The 10,964-nt window shown below is 39.2% G+C and overlaps 2 protein-coding genes and 1 non-coding gene across 3 annotated transcripts in view; all 3 read left to right on the top strand.

Moving 5' to 3' along the window:
- The window catches only part of LOC117942689 (zinc finger protein 239-like), a 4,626-nt gene extending 1,333 nt beyond the window's left edge, over nucleotides 1-3,293 (top strand). Inside the window, exons 2-3 of the mRNA XM_034868291.1 lie at nucleotides 240-414; nucleotides 2,436-3,293. Of these exons, the coding sequence (XP_034724182.1) occupies nucleotides 240-414; nucleotides 2,436-3,221 (961 nt within the window). The 3' untranslated portion in view covers nucleotides 3,222-3,293. The remainder of the gene's footprint in view (nucleotides 1-239; nucleotides 415-2,435) is intronic.
- Nucleotides 3,294-8,967: 5,674 nt separating this feature from the next.
- The window catches only part of LOC117942692 (zinc finger protein 239-like), a 5,046-nt gene continuing 3,049 nt past the window's right edge, over nucleotides 8,968-10,964 (top strand). The window contains exons 1-3 of the mRNA XM_034868294.1: nucleotides 8,968-8,978; nucleotides 9,276-9,280; nucleotides 9,734-9,886. Of these exons, the coding sequence (XP_034724185.1) occupies nucleotides 9,794-9,886 (93 nt within the window). The 5' untranslated portion in view covers nucleotides 8,968-8,978; nucleotides 9,276-9,280; nucleotides 9,734-9,793. The remainder of the gene's footprint in view (nucleotides 8,979-9,275; nucleotides 9,281-9,733; nucleotides 9,887-10,964) is intronic.
- On the top strand, nucleotides 10,038-10,152 carry LOC117944148. The gene has a single exon (XR_004656503.1). It is a non-coding gene; the product is annotated as a U5 spliceosomal RNA (small nuclear RNA).

Below are 10,964 nucleotides of genomic sequence, written 5' to 3'. Positions count from 1 at the left end.
ATATATGTATATGTGTATATGTATATGTGTATATATATATATATATACACAGCATAAATTTCGGCATTTTATCATGCCCTCAAAGTTGAAGGTTTAGTATTTTGACACTAAATTGCAGACACCCAAATAACCTTACAAAATGGCAACAGAAAAAAGGAATTATACAAATTAGCAGTTTAAGTATTGTCTAAAAAACAAAGTCTGTTGACATTGTCTTCTGTCTGCACTCACCTTTCCAGTGAGGATAACACATGGGAGTCGCAAGACAACCTGGACCTCGACCTTATCACAGAGTACATGCAGAAACAAGAGGAGAAATTGGGGAAGAAGAAGGAGGGCAAGAGGAAAGTTGTCAGTGAGGTCTCGGGTGACTCAGAGGAGCGAGCGAGCAAGAGAAAGGAGGAGGAGGAGGAGGTGAGTGAAGGAAAGAGGATACTCCAGACTGAAGAGTCCCAGAAATCTAATCTAAATATTAATGAATGCACACAGACGGTTTCACAAATGTCTTTTAGGATTCATATATAAATGACTCAACATTGTATATGTAATATGCACATACATACATGTTAAAGAGTAGGGGTGTTGTAGTTTGTAGACGGTCCTGATGCACTCCGTGCAGTATCAACACACAAACTTAACAGAGCTTATTTAGCACAGCTTTCATGCATTTCTTTCACATCTACTGCAGTCAGATTCACTGTGTTCCCTTGGAAGGAATCACTGCACATGAGTAAGCACTTTTAAATACATTTTGAGCATATTAAGAGGGTAAAACATGTTTAAGCCTGTTGGATGCTAACTCTAGAAGGAGGATAACACGGTGTGTCCTTATCGTTGAGTTTTATAGGCAAATAGATTTGTACATCGTCTGCAAAACAATGGAACAAAATGTTATGTTCATTAAAAATGGACCCTATTTTATTGTTAGTAGTAGTGTGCTTCTGGTGGTCATGCAACGGGATTAACTGTACTAATAAAACTGTAGTAACAACAAGGCCAAACTGCTGTGAAAGCTCCCCAAACAGCATTTGTCAGTTTGGTTGTTACCCCTCTCCGCAGCAGGATCCTCTGCTCCATGTCTTTATAACGGAGAGAGCTAACCGTTAATCAGAGCTAATGGTTGCTAACTGAGCTTTCAGTTCTGCTTGGGTGTATCCATTTACTGTTTTTATGGACCCGAGCCTAAATAAAACACTTTATTTGGCTGTTAAAGTTTTGACAACAACTCAGAGCTGTTTGGATGACAGAAATCTACTCCGATGAGAACTTAATGGGTGCAACAGGTCATGTATAGTACATAACAGTAGGCTATGTTTAGAGCCCCAAAAACATGGATTAATACACTTCAAAAAATGAACAATGATCAAATAAACAAAATGAAAAAGAATTTACTTTAGATATTGCAAGTCTTATGTGATTTAACAGGAGTTAGGAGGAAACGGTGTTGAGATTAAAAATATATATTGTATTGTATATGTATGAAATGGGTATTTTATCGGCTGAACCGTTGAACGTTGGCAAAAGAAACCTGATTTAATTTACAAAGCACATCATGGTTACTCTTTTCCGTCATTTGTTTAAATTTTATCGAGCAATTTGTTGTTTTTTTAGCAAATTACTGAAAGCAGCAGAACTGAGGAGGCTATGTTTCAAAACCTGTTTATTTATCAAAAGTTATCATTATCCAGATATTCAACAACGTTGAGGCAAATTTTCCTCATATCATGCGGCCCTAATAACTACCCTGAAACTAAGTCAGATGCTACAGTGTCGGAAAATTTTCATCTGTATGATCTTTTAGTCTAATTTGTTTAGTAAGTAAATAGTGTTGTCTTTCTAAATGATCTGATAATGTTGTGTAGCCATCGTTTCACCTTTGTTTGACTAGTTTAGAACTGTACCCATTATTACTAAACCTAGCCATCACACATTGCCCCGTCACATCCTGCTCCACACACCACCACCAGTAAAATCGCACCCTGTAGAAAACACTGGGAAGAGCCCGATGGCTTCCATAGTAACATGTCTGTAACCAAAAGAACGATAATGTACAGTATGTATTTCAGAAAGTTTGAATGGGATTTAAATAATGAAAAATACCCAGCATGTATGAAAGGTTTGTGTTATTTTAAAGTTACCATGGAATTTCTGACTGAAAGTAAATTTGAAGAGAGTGCCAATTATGTAGTTATTAAATTGCTAATTATTTGAATGGGAAAACTTGTAGAATTCTGAATTCTGAATTTACAAAGTTATGAAGAGTACATTTGCCTTCATAATAATGTCTGGAAGCAACATATATTTTATTTCATTTTGTCATAAATTATTGTATGAAGAGTGAAAATTGTGAGTCCAGTTGTTAACTCTCTCTCTCTCTCATTCTCTCTCTCTCTCTCTCTCTCTCTGTCTGTCTCTGTGTTTGTCTGCTGCTATAGAAACCGAGAGGAGGGGAGAGACCCAGATGTCACCACTGTCAACACTGTGACAAATCCTTCACAACATCTGGACATTTAAAGATTCATCAACGCATTCACACTGGAGAGAAGCCGTACAGCTGTGATCTGTGTGGTGGAACATTTTCTCAGAGCGGTAGCCTGAAAATCCACCAGCGCATTCACACTGGAGAGAAGCCGTACTGGTGTGAACAATGCGGGAAAACGTTTTCTGTGAGAAGTAGCCTTAAAAAACACCAGCATGGTCACACTGGGGAGAAGCCGTACAGCTGTGATCTATGTTGCAAAATCTTTTCTAGTAGGTATTGCCTAAAAATGCACCAACGTGTTCACACCGGAGAGAAGCCGTACCGGTGTGAGCAATGTGGGGTAACTTTTTCTCTGAGAGGTAACCTTAAATCTCACCAGCGTGTTCACACTGGAGAGAAGCCATACAGCTGTGATCTATGTGGGGAAACATTTGCTCAGAGTAGTAGCGTTAAATCTCACCAGCGTCTTCACACTGGAGAGAAGCCGTACAGCTGTGATCTATGTGGGAAAACATTTGCTCAGAGTAATAGCCTTAAATATCACCAGCGCGTTCACACTGGAGAGAAGCCGTTCAGATGTGATCTATGTGGGGAAGCATTTTTTCAGAGTGGTAGCCTTAAATCTCACCAGCGCATTCACACTGGAGAGAAGCCGTACTGGTGTGACCAATGTGGGAAAACGTATTCTATGAGAAGCAGCCTTAAAAAACACCAGCGTGTTCACACTGCCTCGTTGTGAGCATGTTTCAGAGCCAAGCTGTTTCCTTCTGCCTTCGCCTCATGCCCTGATAGCTGTGTTGTTATTTTCTGATCTTCTCTCCACATTGAAGGTATTACATGTATTACATTACATGTTATTTAGCTCACGCTTTTATCCAAAGTATCTTCCAATTAAGTGCTTCCAACCCCAAAGGTGGAAACTCCAGAAAACAAGTAGTGAGTGCAAGTACAATAGCTTTAAATATGCAAAAGTAAAAAGAGGCCTATCAAAGTGCAGTTTCAAGAAAAAATCAAATTATATTTACAGTGGGGTTCAAAAGTTTCGGCACCCCAGGTAAAAATTAGTATTGTGCCCTAAAGAAGCCAAGAAAAGATGGAAAAATCTCTAAAGGGCACCAAATGACAGATTAGAAATTTGTATAATATGTCACAAAAAGTTAGATTTTTTTCTCCATAATTTTCACTTTCAAAATAACAGAAAACAAAAAAAATGGCGTTTGCAGAAGTTTGGGCACCCTGCAGAGTTTCTAGCATGCACCGGCCCTTTGGAAAACTGAGACTTGACAGCATAGATTGTTCTCAATCATTGTCTGGAAAGACCAGGTGATGTCAATCTCAAGGTTTTAAATTTCCAGACTCATCTGACTTTGCCCCAACAATCAGCACCATGGCTTCTTCTAAGCAGTTGTCTAGAAAACTGAAACTGTAAATAGTCGACGCTCACAAAGCAGGAGAAGGCTATAAGAAGATAACAAAGCTTTTTCAGATGCCAATATCCTCTGTTCTGAATGTAATTAAGAAATGGACATCACCAGGAACAGTGGAAGTTAAAGCAAGATCTGGAAGACCAAGAAAAATATCAGACAGAACAGCTCGCAGGATTGTGAGAAAAGCAAGTCCAAACCCACGTTAGACTGCACGATCCATCCAGAAAGACCTGGCAGACACTGGAGTATTGCTACACTACGTCGAGCGACTCAACTATGCATTGCATCCCACATCGCGGGAGCTCTGGCTTTTTGGCTACAACTCTTCCATGAAAACCACTTCTGGCCTGACCTCTCCGGACAGTTGATGGGTGTACCTGGGTCAAGGCCTGCACGATATTGGAAATAATCTGACATTGCGAAATATATTTTTTCCCGTGCGATATGAAAAAAAGAAAAAGTAACTTTTAAAAGATGACATTAATGGCTTTATTTGGTATAATGAATCATTCTCAACTGCTGCTGTGATTTTCGGGGAGTGCATCTACATAGATGAAAAAAATGAAAAAGGATATTTTCTAGTGTGAACAATTCTTTGTTAAACTTTAATGCTTTCCAAACACAAGAAGATGTTAGTGCTGTGACTATTCATCTGTGATTTGAGAGGGAAATTAGGTAGAAATACGCTTGTTGCATGACACCATTATATTCGTATAATAATCAGTCCAGCGTAAAGTGTATGACAGTGACTACATGTTGCTTCCTCTAAATTCTAGGTTGTGGTCGTCTAGCAGGGCCAGCTCATTAGTTTGACCAATTTATCAGACCTGAATGTCACGCGCACTAGCAACAAACTCTGTGTATCCAAGAACAATTTAATCAGTGTATAGGACGTTAGATCAGACACAGCCTTGTGTAGATTAGTGTAACGTTTCCAGCGTCGCCGCTCCGAACCGTAACGTTAGTTGGGACGGACCCCTTTTTCTTTAGGCTAACTATATTAGCTTTAGCCCGGCTGGTAGAAGCTTTCTGCTGGGAAAATGTTCAGGAAAATGTTGGGATTGTGTTGCATTATTGAGGCGATTTAGTTCGTATTTGCAGCGAACATAAAACAGTCCCTCTAGTATTTCGCGATGTTGCGATTGCGCCAATTCACACGAATTCAACCAATCACCACGACATTGGTGTGACCCATGCCGTGCGTGTCACACAGGCAGTGTGCAAGCTCTAAACTGTTAACATGAGAGCTGAAATAAAACGGACACGCCCCTCAGCTGACACGCTCACTACACGCAGCCAGTTAGCAGGTGGCCTTATTAATGTGAAAGTGTGTCAGACATTTTCGATTAAGCATTAAAGCTGCCTGAAAGTGTTCCCATTGTTTGGTCTGTGGTACTGCTGCTTGTAGCTTTCTCAACTACATTTTAGTGTCTTCTCTTTCATCAACAATATAGACCTTTTTCACGGCAGACATGTTGACATGACATAGTAGCAAAAGCGTATGCGTGTTCAAAACCATTAAAGATGGCTGCATTCCACTTAGAGAGACCCTGGTGTTGTGCATGCTGACTCACTGAAATAGCTTAGTGGAACACTTGATGGAAAAGTTATCAATTTCAGCCGTGCTTTTCTTACTATGAGTCAAAATGTCTGCTGTGAAAAAAGGTCCATTACTTGTTGAAATGGCAACAGTCAGCATTTAATGACGGTGGTGCTGTCTACTAGTTTCATAACTTCAGTAGATGTGTTCATTTCCAAACAGGTTATGAAGTAACGGTCAAGTATGGATTCATTACGATGGTATTTTGACGGTGGTGATGTTATTAGTGTACGTTAACATACTTACACAACCGAGTCTGAGTGAGATAGGAAGACAGCTGTCTTTTGTTTTTAACAGTTTTATCGGTGCAAATTTCAAACATAAAAAAATACCATACAATAATTAAGCAGGTTATATATGTTATATTAACAGAAGTCCAAATTAAATGTAGTTGTTTTGTTTGATATCTAGTGTCAGCTAAATTTACTGAGATTGATTCCCCCCCACCCAGCCCTTAATAATTAAAAACTATGTAACTCAGTGCAGCCTACTCCAAATAACTAATATGTCCTATTTCCTTTACATACTTGAAGACGTTTACACCATGAATTAATGCAGAAAAGGCACAAATGTTTGCAGAAAAATTTAACAAGAATAAAACGTTTGATGTTCAAAATTTGGCATTTACTTCATCCTGAAGTGTGTCTCCTCATCCTCATGTTACAAGGTCCTAATTAGGACTTCCCATGAGTATTTTAATAATGTTCCTAACACTCCATTCTGTGTTGTCGGTAGTTTTCATACTTTTGCTCAACTTTTTAATCAGTGTTGTGCATGAATGCACTAAAAGAGCCTTCAATCAACCTTCTCAGACTGAAGGCTTTAAAAATCTATCATTTTAATCTTGTTGCAGACTATAATGACCCTTATGTGATATAGAAAATATATCATGCATGGACAGGTGTTGCTGTTGGTTCACTTTCCTTCTTCAGTTGTCCAGTTGGAGATGTTTCCAACCATGGAAATTAGCTGGGACAGCAAACCGCAACACACAAACTGTGAGTACAACCATTTTAATTAATGTTGACTTTGTGAATATTATATCTGAACTTTTAGCTTCATCAAACTCCTTTTATTGTTTTAATTTGGAGATTTTCTTCTCAGCCAAGAGTGAGGGAATGGTGCACGTAAAGTTAAATGTCAGATTGTACTTAAAGTATGAAATTAACATGTCACACGGAGGTCCTTGGAGAGATACCTTCAGCTGTACAAGTTGTTGATCTTTAGCTCAGTAGATGGTCAGTTAGCACCATCTAGTGGACAGATAGTAGAACTCCATCATCTGATGGGGGACTTCTCTCACACTGGCTGGCTCTGTGAACAGATTGGGCTGGTTCTGACATCTCTGACTTTGAAGTTATGAACTGTGACGCCGTCTTCAGATCAGATAACACTTAATTTTCTGCTACCCAAGGGTTACAGAACATTTTCTTTGACAAGACTCCAGTCACAAAGAGACATTCACACAGACTTATAAAATAGGGTGACCATATTTTGATTTCCAAAAAAGAGGATGTTCGGCTGGCCCTAAGACACAAATTCAGACAGGCTTCTCAGAGGTTAATGAACATTATACCTCAATGGTTCAAAAATAACTTACGTGATAAAATCAAATCTGTAACACCCTGTAACAAAATAATACCTCTCTTTTCCAATAAATATGAAATAATGTTCTAAATATGACCTATTCTGTGTCAGCTTCAACATCCAACTTCAACTAAATATCTCTTAAAACCTTTTCAATCTAACAAGATAAGGTTTTTAGGTGTCCATGTGAACTTGGAGATCTCCAGCACCTTTGTTAGACAGGAACGTGGGCATATACAGTACTTGACCTTGTATTGTCCTTTGGTTTTCCTTTTCTTCACATAGAGATCTGCGATGCAGTGTTTTCTGACCACATGCCAACTCCACTTGTCAAATGGTTCTAGACAGAGTAGCGCCATTGAAGAGCAGGCAGCCTAAAGCATGAGCGGAGCCCTGGCTTAATGACAGTTTGTTCTGTAAGCTGAGCACAAATGGAAGAAGGACAAACTGCATGTGTCATTTTAAATAGTAGGTGATTGCTGCCGTCATTATCAGACAACTTTGAAAGAAGCGAAAAGGTAATATCTATCTAAAGGTATTCTAACTCTAACAACCCTCGTATGTTGTTTAAAACTGTTCTTAATGGCCTGTCAACTGCCTGCGTTGACACCTCATGTCGTGTGTGAAGAATTTCTTTAACTTTTTTACTGAGAAGGTCATTTCCATTGGGCTAAATGTTCCCTTCTATTCATGATTCCTCCATCTCTTTTTGTCTTTGCTCTGCTGTTTTTGGAAAGTTTGAACCTGTTACTCAGTCTGCACCACAGAAGATTGTTGGTCACTTGGAGCCCGCAGGTTCTCCATGTGACGTACTTCCTCTTAAAACATATTTTAAGGATGTTTTCCCTACTTTATATGTCCATATGTTCTTGAAGTTGTTAATAGCAGCCTTTCCTAGGGTGTGGTCAATGGAAATATCAAGTAGTCCAACCCTTAATTAAAAAAACTGGACTTGACTTTACAGATCTAACAAATTTCAGGCCAATATCTAAACAACCTTTCCTATCTAAAATACTTGAAAAGTTGGTTTACAGTCAACTAATGGCTTTTTTGGAAGAACCCAATACTCTTGAAGTCTTCCAATCTGGTAATAAAACTCTGCACAGCACCAAAACTGCTCTACCAGACTCCATGTAAATAATCAGTACTTTTGGCGTGTATAGAGCAAGCATATTTCCATCTGACTCCCTGTAAATAATCAGGATAATCATCTAGACCAGAGTGGTGATTGTGGCAACAGTGGAAAGATGAACCAAGATGGCTTTTTGTATATTTTTTTTCTTTTTCTATTGACTATAAATGACATTTTTTTATAATCAAGAAATTGCTATTTTATTGAAATGGAGTGTGGTGGAAACTTACATTTAAATGCTCACATTATATTTAGTTATTTCTCTTTATACTTACAAATTGGTTTAATTACTGTATATTATTTAATACTCAAGTAAAGTACAAGTACCCCGAGTTGAGTACAGTTTTGAGTAAATGTACTCAGTTCAAGTTCACTTCTAACCATAGACTGTATACATGTTAACGGTCTTTGCCCCTAACTGATAAAGCGAATGTGGAGCTGTTGTTCCCTTCCTGACCTCCAGGCGGCGGCGTTCTTTCATTTTGAACTTTAAACTAAAAAAAACTGACTTTGAGGAAACCGGAAGTCTCGTTGCTTCGGTGTGATCTTGGGCTGGCGGGAGAGCTGTGTTCTTTGTTATTACTGAGTTTTAAGAAGACGGAGCTCAAGGTAAACAAACACACACACACACACAAGTAAACACTTTAATAACGTCTCTTTTACACGGCTTTCAAAGCAAATTGAAGGCATGCGTTAGCTTTCCATTCGGCAAGGAAACAGAGCGTCCGTTGCTGAGCAACCGTGTTCTCCGTCTGTTGCTCGGTTTCTCCTCTATAGTTCGGTGGCCTCGGTGCGCTTCGTTAAATACCATAGACTGAATATATGTTAACGGTCTATGGTAAATATACGTCACGTGGTGGGAACAGTCGCTTGTTGATTGGAAGGACTGTCAGAGGGCGACTCGCCGACACTTCTACTCAGAAATAATGGAGCTCCACTACATTTCTAACGTCTTGGCTTTTCTGCTTCTGCTTTAGTGTTTCTAATATTCTAGAGCAGAGGTCTTCAACAGGGGTCCGCGGAGGTACTGCATGGGGGTCGTTAAAGTTTTGGTTGATTAGACTTTTTTTTTATATTCCCCCCTGCAATTTTTTCCACTAATTGAAATGTCTTTAAATACACATTAACATGAATTCAACACACTGTAGTAAACAGATAAATGGAGGCAGAAGATGTCTTTCAGTCATCAATGCACACATTCAGCGACACACAGGAGCTCTTTCAAGCCAGTTTGATATAACACAATTTTATACAATATATATAATTAGGGGGTCCCCGCTCCATCTTGCCATCAGTTTGGGGGTCCTTGGCCTGGAAAACGTTGAAGACCCCTGTTCTAGAGGAAGGTGAAACATGTGAGCAGCTGACAGCGTTGGCTATGTCATTAAATTGAATGGAACAGCCGCCGATTTGAGTTTGTAGACTGTTCTTTAAGTTGTGTGAGGAGAACGAGAGGAGACAGCAGCTCCTGAATATCTCTGGGTGCTTTGATTTGTACTGAACAGAATCCAGAGTGAGTCCAGCACCCACTCTGGAGATCTGCTGGATTTCAGGACAAGAGAAGAATGGAGGAGGACAACCAGAACCCAGAGCAGCGGAATAACAAAGTCCCCAGAAGGCAATCAGCAGGCCCGGACTCTGATAGCAGCCATGTTCAGGTCAGTGTTCAGGGGGGTATTGCACTAAAGTAGTCTTAGCTTTGCAGCCTAGCTTGGTGTGTTTCACGACAGCCGAGCCAGGCTGCACAGATTAGACTAGGTCAAGCCTCGCTTTACCAGTTATCCGGATTTATAAGTCCTACTTTTGAGATTACTCTGACTTCTCTTCGGATCGTATAAATCTTTCGCATTTTACTAAAGATTTCCGTGGAGAGGATCAATAAGAGTTATACTCAATTTTTTGATGCCCTGCTTCATGTAGGGCTAAAAAAAAAAAAAAAAAGTCCTACTTTTGTGAAACAACCCCCTGGCCTGCCTTGTTGCACAATCAAACCATTGTTCTAAAGTTGCTATTTTCACGTGTTGCTCACCACCTTAAAGTTTGTAATTGGTTCCCGAAACAAACTGAGTTCTGCAAGAGTTGATTGCCAATCAGAGCTGTCAACATTTCCTGTTAGACCTGCTCTCGTTGTCCCCTGCTGGCTTCTTGCCTTGTGTGTGTACGTGTGTTCATGTCTTTGTCTGATGCATGTCTGATTGTTGTTCAGCTATGTTTCTAGTGTATATTTAACTTAACTTTCTTATATTTAACTTTAATAGTAGTACATTTACCAAATGTATAATATATTGTAATTGTTATATAAATATGTAATTGTACTTTTTAGGGTGAGCTGCTAAGATCTGTCTATGGACTGCAGATGTCAAATAGCCTTTTGGCCTAACTCTGGCGTATTGATAGAAATGTCTTTTAATATGCACTGTCCCTGTATTAAATTAAAAAAAAGAAAAGACAAGGAACATACTGTAGTCTTTCTATTAAATGAACTGTCGTTGATTGAGGCTACTGTTAATGTAGCATGTAGCTGACTGTTGTGGCTTACGTTTTATTAGTCCGTTTGAATGCAGGAGATACAGTACTTCACACTCTGAAGTCCTATGGGTTGGTCCCCTCATCAGCCATTACATTTTCTCCATTCAAACAGAACATTATAATATAGTAAAACACGGTCAACTATAATTCACTCACACTTCCCATTAGCTCTTCTAACCCTTGTAATGTGTTATTATCTATGCTTGC

Source organism: Etheostoma cragini, chromosome 4 (genome assembly GCF_013103735.1).
Source record: "Etheostoma cragini isolate CJK2018 chromosome 4, CSU_Ecrag_1.0, whole genome shotgun sequence".
In the NCBI taxonomy this organism is placed as follows: domain Eukaryota; kingdom Metazoa; phylum Chordata; class Actinopteri; order Perciformes; family Percidae; genus Etheostoma; species Etheostoma cragini.
Note: the sequence above shows the minus strand (reverse complement) of the source record. Positions and strands in the feature narration are given on the sequence as shown.